This window comes from Alosa pseudoharengus, unplaced genomic scaffold (assembly GCF_046254945.1).
Source record: "Alosa pseudoharengus isolate Yale_2024_CS ecotype anadromous, Long Island Sound unplaced genomic scaffold, YU_APseudo_1.1 YU_APseudo_1.1_scf_9, whole genome shotgun sequence".
Classification (NCBI taxonomy): Eukaryota; Metazoa; Chordata; class Actinopteri; order Clupeiformes; family Clupeidae; genus Alosa; species Alosa pseudoharengus.
The window spans coordinates 32,474,570-32,488,093 of NW_027468881.1; the positions used below are offsets into that span (position 1 = coordinate 32,474,570).

General features: G+C 40.3%; 1 protein-coding gene across 2 annotated transcripts; it reads left to right on the forward strand.

The window, feature by feature from the left end:
- Positions 1-13,232, forward strand: LOC143115373 (tumor necrosis factor receptor superfamily member 25). Of its 2 annotated transcripts, none has more exons than XM_076277354.1 (10): positions 1-1,457; positions 1,816-1,891; positions 3,321-3,422; positions 4,498-4,626; positions 4,790-4,859; positions 7,291-7,337; positions 7,434-7,637; positions 8,874-8,905; positions 9,941-10,088; positions 12,618-13,232. In XM_076277354.1, the coding sequence occupies exons 1-10, from the start codon at positions 1,413-1,415 to the stop codon at positions 12,917-12,919; spliced, it is 1,155 nt and encodes a 384-aa protein (XP_076133469.1). In that variant the 5' UTR covers positions 1-1,412; the 3' UTR covers positions 12,920-13,232. The 2 variants fall into 2 exon arrangements, with proteins under 2 accessions (XP_076133469.1, XP_076133470.1); XM_076277355.1 differs by having other exon boundaries at positions 2-1,457; positions 7,437-7,637.
- Positions 13,233-13,524: the final 292 nt, after the last annotated feature.

The following is a 13,524-nucleotide window of genomic DNA, read 5'->3' on the forward strand; positions in this document are numbered from 1 at the left end:
TCTGGGTGTTGCAGCAGTTTGTACCCACATCATTTTACACTGTTGTCACTCCCCGATGTGAGTCGCTACCCGATGTGAGTCACGCATGCTCAGATTGATAGGTTTTACGGCATAACGCCAAGGGATCCGACTGAAATCCATAAAATAATTCACTTTTCTGTTTCAAAAACGTTTTAGCTATCTAAGATTGTTTGATTGCTAACGTTAGCAAACGCCATTCAAGTGACAGCCTTTGTTGTGCTTGATTGCTTACTTACTTGCCAGCAGTTAACAAACTTTGTTATGTAGGTCAATTTTTATTGATATTACAGAAGTCTCTCGCTAGCAGGCTACTTCAGCCTCTAATCTAGAACTGACATTAGAGATCATGCCGTGAAAATGTGATGCCTTACGCTAAATAATACATTACTGCTGTGTAGGCTAATGTCATTATTCTGTGGCTAACAGCACAGGTAGTCCAAAGTAGCAAAGTGACGCATGCGCGACTCACATCCGGTAGCGACTCACATCGGGGAGTGACACTGTTCTGACTGCATGGCAAACATGTGAAGTCGTCGAAACACCCAAAAGCGAATAGCTAGCATTTTTTCAGCAATCTAAGAATGATCTGATCGTTATTAAATGTTTAAAGGATGATTGATGGGTTGGCTATGCTGTGTTGGTAGGCTTCTCCATACACCTTTTGTTTTTTATTTATATTTAAAGACCATTCATTCCTTATGATGGATCCGTGGATTTCTTAGTGAAAGTAAGCACGTAGCATACAAGCATTGAATTGTAATCGAGGTTAGTAGAAGAGCGCTTTCAATGTCCACCAGAGGTCTCTATTGGCCTGTCACTAAACTCAAAACGCAAAAACTTTCTCTTTACATGATAATGTGCATTTATTCCAGCTCGTTTAAACAGTTATTTTTATTGATTGGGTGGGTGCTATTCAAGCCTCGTTTTAAACAATATGATCAAATTCACCATGACCACGCTTGACATACGTTTGACTCCAGTAGGCCTACTTTCTTTCATTTACAGGATGGTGCTATGCTGGTTAGGTAATAGCCTACTTCAATAGGCTTCCGCATGTGTAATGACGATGACAATCAGTGAGCGGGACCCATGAGGTTTTCTCTGACGTGTTTCCCCTTTCTCTCTCTCTCTTGGTCTCTCTCTCTCTCTCAACGTATTCACCTGTCATTCCATCATTATACCGTAGGCTAGTTGGGACTGCCTGTTTAGTAGAACATTTCGTAGATTGCCTAGGGTAGCGCTCAATTAGTTAAATGCGTTATCCAGGCCTAAATGCAATGACGTCTTTTGTGTTTTGTGATCTATTTTATTTATGAATGTATTAAGGACTGCGTACTTTTCACATTTCTTTAACCTCACATTTTACCTGGATTCTAGACTGTAGTCATACTATGATGAATCTGATTATTTACATCTGGATTTTGTTCATATTAAAGGTAATGTAAAGTATTTTTTTCTTTTGATGCTGACAGTACAATTCATTATAGGTATCTTCAATTCATAAACAATTGCTTGTCCCAACACAGTTTATATGCAAGCAGCATGAAAAGACTTGTTACAACTTCACACAATATGGTGAATGGTTGTGAATTGGAGCTCAGTGGCATTTGTGCAAATTGAAACAAATGTAGTATTTTCATGTCAAAAATAATATGTGTGATGTCTTTAACAGAATGTGTGTTATTTTATTCCTGAAAAATTGTCGCCTGATTTGTTTTATAGTGAATTTGAGTATCTAGGCCTACCAAATGAATGAAAGAGACATACTTCACATAACATATTTCCTCCTCATAGCTTTTGCCAACTACTACTGCCCTGGAATGTCTTGAAACACAGAATAAAACAGTATGTTGTAAGAAGTGTGCTGCTGGTAAGTGTTTTTACACATTTTAATTAACTCCAAACTGTTAATTTAGCTCATATTTTACAGGCAGTTGTTAACAAAACTATTCAAGATGCAGGACACCCCACCAGACAAATACTGAATATTCTCTGTTAAAGCAATGATGGCAAATATTGTGTGATCCAGTATAGCAAATGCACCAACTGCACTTAGAGCCAATAAGCTTACTACAGTAGTGGGAGCACTTAACTAATTTCACACCATAAGACATGGCCATTTATTTTTGTCCTTTGTGGGGGACATAAGCAGAGTGCCCGAGTGTGATTAGGCTACTCCCCCCTAGCCCTGACCCAACTGGTCTCTGTTCACATTACATTTTTTGTTTGCAGACCTGGGTCCGTTTATGTCATAAACACTAGTTTCTATTTACCAATATCGCAAACCAATATCACAGTCTATTTAACAATTATGGCAACATCGCAAAAACGGCAGTTTATTTCCTGGTTTTGGAACAGATAGCATTCAAACTGCACCAGAGTTCTAACACACCGTACCCCAGACCACTGTTTTCTAGCGGACCCTGGTCCGCACCCGGTTAAGTAGACTGCGTTCACATTAGCAAAAATCACTGAACTATTGGTCCAACGAATTCGGGTCCGGACCAAACGGTCTAGTGTGAATGCATCCTAAGAGTCTAAGACCTTTCAGTCAAGCACCATTTATGCCATCGAGTCCTACTACACTCTCAAGAGGACATCCTGGGCATTCTGGTGATGTCACAATTATGTGGGTGTGGTTAAGAGAACACACACCTTTTCAAAATGGCGGGCATAGCATTTTTTTTACATTTTATAGCGACAAAAGAGGTAATTGATAATTTTCTGGGGTCCGTCACACAGGGTCAGGGGTCAGACTAGGGGTGTCCCTAATACAGCTCATACTTTGGGCAAGTCTCTGATGGCCTCACAGCGAGCCATCACACTGAAGGGAGTGTGTATACTCACCCCTCCTGGGCTAAATCCCAGGCCTACAGGGTACCATACCTGCACCTTGACTGTAACACCCAAGACCAAGGCTCATTGGCATGACCATCAGAGTGCATACTCAACCATAGTAACAGCACTCCAGTTGAACTTATTTCAATTTAAGGTGCTCAGGATGCCTCCACAAAAACACTAGTAGTTGGCTCACACAACATTTCAGATGTATTTTGGGATTACAATGAAGGCTTTTTTAGAATGTACAGTGTCTATTTCTCGCTAACTTTCACAAAATCCAAGCATTAAAGAACTTATGTTTATCTGCAAATACGCAACATCTCCCGCCCCCTTCCTCCCGTCCAATTGAAGCTCTCCTTAACGCGCATCTCGTTGGTGATTGGCTGTAATATGTTTTTATTGTCCAGGCTGTTTTTAAAACAGATCTTAATATCCAAACTTTTTCCTCTGGGTTCCAGGATTCTTTGTAAAGAAACACCTAGATGACATTTGCCCGGGCGACAATGTGAGTTCGAAGTGGGGAATGGAATGTGAGCCGTGTAGAACATGTGACACTGGAGGTAACCAACACCTGATTTCTTAATCATACTTACACAGGTGTCTCAAATGTTCTTCTTTGAGCTTGGTCTGTTAAGTTCAAGAATCAACCAATCTTTGAATCCATTATGTTTTACGGTCTAGATCTGAATCAAGGTCATATTGAATGTCAATGTAACAAGCAATACGCAATTATTTCCCTGCTACTATGCCTTGAACAGAGATTGTGTTTGAAGCCTTAGTAATGCTTTCCTCATGTGTAGAGTAACTAGTGATTGAGACTGGCTTTTCCCTAAACTTTGCCAGTTTGTCCTAAGGTCTGACCTCTTATAATGAGGAATAAGCTTGGCTTTTCTGACTTCGGTCCATAGAATAGTATCTTTGTCCATTGCTTAATGCTTATTTGACTGGGTTCAGCAGGTCACATAAACATCACATACTGTACTCTAAGTCACTGAAAGAGTTGAATAAATGTGTAAGACTATGAATGTTGAATCCCACAGTTCTTAGCCTGTGACATACAAACAGGCAATTAAGTATAAGTATAAGTATATATATACTCTTTTGATCCCGTGAGGGAAATTTGGTCTCTGCATTTATCCCAATCCGTGAATTAGTGAAACAAACTGCACACAGTGAACACACAGTGAGGTGAAGCGCACACTAATCCCGGCACAGTGAGCTGCCTGCAACAACAGCGGCGCTCGGGGAGAGTGAGGGTTTAGGTGCCTTGCTCAAGGGCACTTCAGCCATGGCCTACCGGTCAGGGTTCGAACCAGCAACCCTCCGGTTACAAGTCCGAAGCGCTAACCAGTAGGCCATGGCTGCCACCATTAAAATGATCAGAAAACAGATTTCTTTTCCCACTTAGCCGTCAATCACAGCAACGCTCTACTTGTTTCTTATCCATTCTCTCTTACCCAAATGAAACCGCATATTACCGGTACAGAATACTAAGCAGTCAACCTCTTTGGTTTTTGTATGCTAGTATTAGTGTTGGGACCTTTTCCTTGGATGTATACTGTCCTGACAATTGTATGGCACACTATTGTAATATATAATATTAACCTGTACTAAACGTTGACCCATTTCTGCCAGGTAACGAAATTGAGGAGACCCCCTGCACACCCACTAAAGACCGTGTTTGCCGATGTAAAGATGGATACTACAGCAGACTACAAGTAGACAATCATCTAATTTGTCAGAAATGTGAAAGTCACTCAGAATGTAAGGATCTTTAAAGGCCATCGGTGTACTCAGAACACAAACCTGTGCCACAGATGAGATTTTACAATTGAAAGAACCAGTGAATATTGAGCATCATCAGTCAATTTCACATGTAAGAAGTTTTTTTTAATTTAGTTAACATTTTGGATTATCCTTTTCTGAGGCCCAGAACCCAAGGAGTGCAAAAATGGCACCTATATGGATGATGCTAGGAGGTGCATGTCTTGTCAAGAGTAAGTAATGTTTTTTTGTCCATACATAGCGGTGTCCTACAAAAATGACACACATTTCCTGGCTGTGATTAGTTTGACATCATACATTTGGGTTAGTGGGTTGTGGTTTTCCTGCGCAGGTAGTCTGAGATCTGTCTTTACTGACATGCATATTTTTTTTCTTCTTCTAAATAAGCCGTTTTCTTTGTACACACAACTTAGGATGGCTGGGAGAGTTTTCCCCTTGCACCCTTACAGTTAGTTACGCTATCAGTCAGACTCATGTTACTTTCAGAACAGCCTGTCTTTAGGGAAAACACAGACACCACAATGAGATAGAATTTAATACTGCTCTGCTGCTAAGTGTTGTGGCATGATTTGGTGTGGGAACACTCAGATACTTCTTAATGTGTTAATGGTGATACTACACCGATTCACCACATACATTGACGTATTTATGAACAAAAATTGATGCAGACATGATGCAAATTTCCTGGACTTCCTTAATATGGAGTCTGGGAGAGTTGGCAAACCATTTGATGTTTTTCTATACGGGCATGCAAAGTATAGTATAGTATAAGTATACTCTTTTGATCCCGTGAGTGAAATTTGGTCTCTGCATTTATCCCAATCCGTGAATTAGTAAAACACACACAGCACACAGTGAAGACACAGTGAGGTGAAGCACACACTAATCCCGGGGCTCGGGGAGCAGTGAGGGGTTAGGTGCCTTGCTCAAGGGCACTTCAGCCGTTCCTACTGGTCAGGGTTCGAACCGGCAACCCTCTGGTTACAAGTCCGAAACGCTAACCAGTAGGCAACGGCTGCCCCATGCATAAACTTCATGAACTACCAACATGGCAGCAATCATACATTTGATTAATGCTTCACTGCCCCCACTGCATTTAAACTGGCTCGGGTAACACCCCTGCTAAACCTTGTTCCCACTCAAGTGGAGAACTATCAGCCAGTTTCGCTCCTCCCATTCCTCTCACAAAATGACATCCTTGATCCGAATCAATCTGGCTTCAAAGGAGAAATTTGGCAATTTTTCAAATAGATCTCTGTTTCTCAAGGTCACCGTCCGAGTACTGTCAGTATGAAAAAAAGCGAAAACAATTGGTTTTACCTAGCTTGAGTTGCTAGTTCCAACAGCTAAACTAGCCAGACAGTTACAGAGCTACACTCTAGGGCATGTACATGGGGGCTCACAAACATGCCTCAAAGTGTAGCGCTGTAGCTGCCTGGCTACTTTAGCTGCTAGCTGCAGCAACTCGAGCTAGGTAAAACCGATTGTTTTGACAGTACTCGGCGCCTTTCAGAAACAGAGATCTATGCGAGAAATCACCAGATTTCTCCTTTAATGGCGGCCACTCCACTGAAACGTCTCTGTTGTCTGTGACAGAAGCAGTCCGTATCCCTCCGCCTCAGGAGTGCCCCAAGGCTCGATGCTGGGGCCCCTTCTCTTTGCTTTGTACACCAATTGCATGTTTTCTCATATCACTGCTACACAGATCAAACCCAACTCTATCTGTCATTCCCGCCTGACGGCCCCACGGTCTCAGCGTGGATCTCGGATTGTCTCTCACATATCCACATGGATGAAGGAACATCACCTCCAACTAAACCTCTCTAAGTCTGCACTGCTGGTCTTCCCAGTCAAACAAAGTATACACCACAACATCAACATCAGAACACTGTTAAATGAGCTCCACTGGCTACCCTTAGCCGCATGCATCAAATTCAAGTCACTAATGCTTGCCTATAAAGTGATTGCTGGGTCTGCTCCCATTGATTAAGATGCTTCCATAAAGGCTTATGTTACCCCTCAGCCACCGCATTCCTCCAAGGTACATTGTCTGGCACCGCCGCCCCTACGCAGATTTTCATTTGTTTTTCCCCGCTAGTGGAATGATCTTCCAAGTGCTAGCATAACAAAGGCGTCCCTCTCTGTCTTCAAGAAGCTCTTGAAGACCCAACTCTTCTGAGTGCCTCCTCTCCAAACACATCTAACAACCCAACAAACCTTACAAGCTCTTACCATGCACTGCCCTTCTTCCCTCCCTTTTACTTCCTTCTACACCCTTTTTTGTCTCCCACTATCTCTTCCTGGTAGTAGTATTTATTTTTAGTAGTATTTTTTGTTACCTAAGGTCTTCTTTGCAATGCAGCTTGAATGTTGATCCTCATTTTGTAAGTCACTTTGTATAAAAGGGTCTGCTAAATGAACAAATTAAAATGTAAAATTAACTTTATGAGTGTGGATGTCAGAATCAGTATGACGGTGTCACAAGTCACTTATTTTCTTATTTTGGGGGATATATTTAACCCAATAGACATTATGGAAATACTCAAGAAAAGAAAAAGAATAGCCTAATGCAATATGTAACATAGTTACCCCCACAATTTTTTAACTTTAAAACTAAAGTTGTTTAACTCTCTTTTACTGCAGACAAAACTGTGACAAACCTCAGTGTAAAGGCACTGACATTTGTGCATGTAAGTTGGATGCTTTTATACCTTCAAAATTCTCCTTGTTTGGTAAATGTATAAATAAACCTGATATGCTCTAATCTAAGGTTCATCTTTTTTAAGCAGCCAAACTACCTGTTTTGGTCATTGTGATTGCACTGATACTGCCACTGATAGTGGGACTTTTGCTTATCAGTATCAGACACCTAGTTCATTGTAGGAGACAACCTTGTTGGTCTTACAAGGGAAAAAACATGAATTTGTCAGATAAACATGAGGACACCCACAGAACCACACAGACGTCCTATATAGGGACAAAGCAAGGAGGTGAGTTGGCAACAGTTTGACAATTAGCCTTTTTTTTTGGTGGGGGAGGGGGGTGCACTGGAAAGTGTCTTAAGACCCACTCCAGCAAAAATAAACCTTTTAACATTTTTAACATGTCTTTTTGGTGTTTTAATGTAGGTGTTTAATGTTAACTGAAATTACACTGAAATTGGTACATTGAACTATTACCAAACCATTCAGAAGTACAGCAAACACATCTTTTTTGTAAACAAAGGATATAAATACAGTTTACTCCATTCCATGTAAAATGCACGTCCATAGTCTGACACCATCAACCATCACTGGTTGAGTTGAACAGCACTGCTAACTGTACTCCTGTCTGTCATCACCATAGAAGAAGCATACAATGTAACCAAGAGCATCCGCTTAGTGTCAAGAAACATTGTTTATTTCAGGATTAGGATTTTAGAGCAGTAAAAATATGGGTAACACTTTATAATAACTGCACATAATTCATAGTGTAATGATGTATGGAACGCCGGTCATTATCTGGAAAATAAGTCCCGACAGGGCGAACCGGGTGTGTCAGGGTCTAGCTTCGCCCTAAAGGGACTTATTTTCCCGATAATGACTGGTGTTCCATACATTATCCCGCTTATTATACGGCTACTTGCCAAAATGAGAAAAAATAAACTCTTATAGATAGAGGCTCTGGTTTACACCATACAAATCAAACATTCTTTATAACACAGCTGATCAACCGTCTGCTTTCACTTTTGAATGAAGTTCCATTGCAAGAAGTGATTGAATTACAGTACTTGTGGAGTGATATGAAATACGTAAATTAGAAGCACAGTATAAGACATCTACAGTCATTTCCTTTGTATTAGCCGCATTGTGTATAAGCCGCAGGACAGTGTTTTATGCCAGGTAAAAGAAACAAAACCATATTAATACCATTAACTGCCCCTGTGTATTAACCTCATACTGTAGCTGAAGAAATTTTGCAAAATCAATGTATAAGCCGCGGCTAATAGTTGGGAAATTACGGTATTCACAAACATATTTTTTGAGAGGTTTATTTACTATGAACAAACCATTTATAACCATCTGTACAAATGCTTTACTGATGAGAAATAATGTATGAGCAATACTTTACAAATGATGAACAAACCATTTACTTATAGTTTACAAATGCTTAATATGAATTTCTGTGTATTATAAAGTGTTACCGAAATATGAGTATGTGTGCAAATAACATTTATTTCTCAACAGATCAGGATCAGATCATGATACCCATTCCACAGGTGAGTGTTCTCTAGTTGGTATAGCTATTTCATTCAAGCACCTTTTCAATGTATGGTGGTGGAAACAAATGTTGTTGCCAATGGTGGTTCTAGCAGAAAAATGTGTACAGTACAGTTATGTATTGATGGGTGGTGAAAAGTTGATGCTGTTCTATTACATGACAGCCACCCCCCCCCCCCCCTCAATAAATAATGCTCAAAATGTCCCCCACAATCAAGACATAAATTGTTAGGATACAGTAGTATCGCTCCCTGTTGTGCAAAATAATCACTTGTTACAAACTGGAAAATGGTATGGGGTCATTCCACGTCAATTCAACCAGGGCCCACACACTTAGGTTTAGGCTGGGCCTAAACAGAGCCTAGCCAAAAACCTCCAATAAAAGTTTGAGCAACTTTGAGGGACAGCTTTGACCATGCAGGATCATCCAGACCAAATGTGACAATTTTGCTACCTACTATTCCTATTTATGTACCAGCATGCAAAATGTGAGCCTCCTACATGGTTTAGTTCTTGAGCTATGGGCTTGTGAACTTGGACAAAAAAAAGAGGCAGAACAAAATCGACCATCCTCCCCCCTTAAAACTGGCTGTAACTTGGAAAGTATTGATACATAAAAGTAATTTACAGTGTGTCTCCTGGGTAACATAAGTACACCTGGTATTTTTTTCAGATTTTTTTGAGACCTAAGTTCGTGGGCCCTGGTTGAATTGATGTGGAATGACCCTATGCTACATGGTTAAATATCTGACAGAGAAAGTGAGTGCAGGGTACAGAGAATTGCCAGGAATTGAGCCATTGCTTAGTGTATGTGAAATTCATTAACACAATTGTGAAATACCAACTGAATAAAGCGGATGCGGACGCACTGCTTTCTCTCTGCGTCCTTCATTTCCTGTTGCATTTCATTAGTGTTATGGGGGGGTTAAGTCTAAAAAGTCTAATATTTTAGACTTAACCAAAATGGCTTTGCTTATTTAGGTGCATTTTTCATCTTTTTAATTCTTTTACGGTTCTTTCCAAACCTTTCAAAGGAAGTGAAGGTACCATCTGCATCCGTCTTTGAAGCCCTCGTGCAGCCTTCAGAGGAAAGCCAAATGGACACATACACCCAAAGCCTGAACAAAAATGAGTGTAGGAGCCACTTTTTCTCACCCATGCTTCTGAGCAGTCAACATCCAGGTATGTGTGGCTTTCCCTAGCTCTATTTTTAAGTTTTAATTTAGCAGTATTTGTCCACAAAGGTGGTTTAAGCACAATCTGCATGTATTAGGGAAACATCCGATGATGATTCATGTTATTACCCATTCACACCTCATGAGATAATCATCTTTTCGAGACCACATTTATTAGTCGATGAAAACAATGTGAAGATCATGGTGTGATGTTTTGGCTTGCCTTCATTTCAGATAAACACAGGAGAGGTGGTAAATATTTTGTAGGGGATTTCCCACAGCGGTTAATTAACAACAAACCTTATTTACCATAAAAAACTAAATCACCAACAAATCAACCTTTGTCAGACAAAAATGAACCTGCATCAAACATTTTGTAAAGGACACTTTTGGGAGAGTTAATGTGCTTAAGATCCTATGAAGTCAAATCTTTCAAAAGAAAATACACAAAGAACTTTTTTTGTGGAATTCAAAAAAAGAAGTAATTTGTTATTATTAATTACTAGTGCAGTGCCCGTTCAAACATGCTATTCCTGTAGCCCAATTACATGCCTGCAGGTAGGCCTGCTTTGAAAATAGAATAGGGAAAAACATAATTCCAGGTAAGCATTCAATAATGAATAGGCCTAATTTAAGCATGGCTACATGTGAAATTTTTTACAAATCAAAATGACATAATCCTAACAGCAGTTTTGAGTCAAGGCTATATGCTTAGCCTATTGAATAACTTGATGATAGAGAAAACAAACCATTTTGTGGAATGATCATAGGGAATGATGCATCATATGAAATTTGCAACGGTGTGACTCAAAAACAGTCTCTGGTGGCCTATAAGTGACATCACACTCTGTCTGCCACTCGTTGCTTGTCGCCGGTTATGCTTTGCATGTGTGGCATTCTGAGACGTTCTTTAATTCGGGACCATCATCGCTCGTTTCACTTTAGGACCTTGCAGTTGGAACTGTCGTTTGCTTATTCAAAGTCTAAAGACAGTCCAAAGTAGCCTGGGCTATTCATATAGCATCACACTCTGTCTGCCACTCGTTGCCTGTCGCTTTGCATGTGTGGCATTCTGAGACGGTCTTTAATTCAGGGCCATTGTCGCTCGTTTCAATTTAGGACCTTGCAGTTGGAATTGTCGTTTGCTTATTCAAAGTCTAAAGACAGTCCAAAGTAGCCTGGGCTATTCATATGTGACCTCACACTCTGTCTGCCACTCGTTGCTTGTCGCTGGTTATGCTTTGCATGTGTGGCATTCTGAGACGTTCTTTATTTCGGGAGCATTATGGCTCGTTTCAATTTAAGACCTTGCAGTAGGAAATGTTGTTTGTCTATTCAAAGTTTAAAGACAGTCCAAAGTAGCCTGGGCTATTCGAAGTGTCCGTTTATTGCACATAATTTTTTACGTCATTTCGAAGAGCCACTGCATACCTGTGTGTCTTGGCGTGTTGTTGCAAAATCCGTGGAGTTCACTTCATTGTTGAGGTCAGACATGTTAAGTTTTTACCCGTGTAACCTACACTGATCCAGTTCTGCCAAAGCCCTGCTTCTATCCTCACTGGTAGCTTACAGTACAGTGGTGTGTGGGAGGGGGAGTGGCTAGCGGCGAAAGCCAATGTGCTTCTTTTACCAATTATCTTTTGCATTTCTTATTCAAACAACGTCAAATTTGGCACTGCACTTACTCATGCCCATAGCAAGACACCTGCCAGTTTGAAATCAGTCTGACAAACGGGCAGCGAGATATGCGTGCCACAGACACACAGACGCTTCTTGCTTTATAGATAGATAGATATTAGGTCACAGCCCCAGTGACATTGACTCCTGCTGTTGCATTAATTCTGACTAATTCTGTTAAGATCTGCAAATGGAGATCTGAGAATGGAGGGTGTAAAGCAAGATGATAACTGCCTACGAGGGTGTTAACTTCCTTTCAATATGTGCAGATCTATTTCCAGATTAGCTGTTTTTCTTCTAAAACCATTACGCATCAGTTAAGATTTTTTTCAACATTGTGGGTGTATACAAGAGTGAGAAGATAAGAGATTGATATCAGGGAGTTGCTGCTGTGAACGTGTGTGATAGTGTAGAACACCTGAAAGTGTGGACAAAACGTGCAGTCCCATATCAGTCAACCTCTAGTGTCCATGTCCATACAGTGTTTTTATATGTTACACATCTATTGAGCAAAGTGTCTGGAATAAATGTATTGGTTTTATTTAATGGCCTCATGTATTTTAGCTTATACTTGAGAAGGGCTGCCAACTCTCACACTTTGAGCATGAGACTTGCGCAATTGACACACATCTCATACCCTCAGTCATGCCACATATGCCTCTTCTCACACCAACTTTTCACTTTCACTGTATTGTATTATATGTATAATATGTATTTCTGATTTTTAAATTAAGCTGGCAATTATATTCTATATATATATTTTATATATATATATATATATATATATATATACATACACACACAATACTATTTTAGAAGTGAGGTTTATTAACTTTGCATTGTCTCCTTGCCTCTGAAGGCCCTCACTATGAGGCTCAGGTACTTTACACCATCATCAGGGAAGTGCCTGTGCGACGTTGGAAAGAGTTCCTCCGCTTGCTCTCGGTTTCCGACGAGGAGATGGAGCGTGTGGAGATGGAGACTGGGGCCTCTTATCTGGAACGCCAGTATCAGATGCTACGTCTGTGGAGTCAGGCAAGCAATGGAAATCTGGAGAGTCTCTACTCTACTTTACACTCCATGGACCTTTCAGGTTGTGCAGACAAATTACAGGACAAACTACAGAGGATTTTATACACCACCACAAAGCCAACTGGATAATGAGACATTAATGTACAGACTTACAGTTTGTTGTTGCGTCTGGTTATTCTCAAATATGTAATACATATTGTATAATTATTTCAAGCACATTATAGGTTTACTGTATAATTATGTCAAGCACATTATAAGCTTTATGTATCTACTGTATAGGCCAGGCCTACTGTACTGATCTCATGTGTTGCTTCAAGGAAGTTTTGATTTTGAATTTTGGAGATTTGAATGTTTGTAATTGAGTTTAGAAAAGTAGGCCTTTTGGTGCTGCTAATGTGCTCAAACAACTAGACATCTGTTCAGCCTACCAGCCTGGTAGGAGGTTGCCTCCTCCAATCTCTTGTAACTAAGATTTTAGTGTTTTTAAATAAATAATTTTAAACAGATTGTCTTTTTTATTATTTTTTTAATAGGCCTAATCATACAGAGCCCCAAAAGGGTCACGGTGGGAATAATTTTTTACAGGTGGAAATGCAATTTTAGAGCTAATTTTTCCTCCTTTTGTGTTCCCTCCACTGGCGTACTCAGAGGAGGGGCAGGGCTGGTGTCCCCATGGTGGAAAAAAAAACATGCTAAAGTTCCCTCAAAAGTGTCCTTTTGACTGGCCATTACAC

Bases quoted from the DNA above. Each gene is read 5' to 3' on its own strand.
- LOC143115373 (XM_076277354.1), top strand. From the start codon at position 1,413: ATGATGAATCTGATTATTTACATCTGGATTTTGTTCATATTAAAG. The intron at 1,892-3,320 runs GTAAGTGTTTTT...TCTGGGTTCCAG, and splicing joins TTGTAAGAAGTGTGCTGCTG to GATTCTTTGTAAAGAAACAC. The intron at 10,089-12,617 runs GTATGTGTGGCT...TTGCCTCTGAAG, and splicing joins TCTGAGCAGTCAACATCCAG to GCCCTCACTATGAGGCTCAG.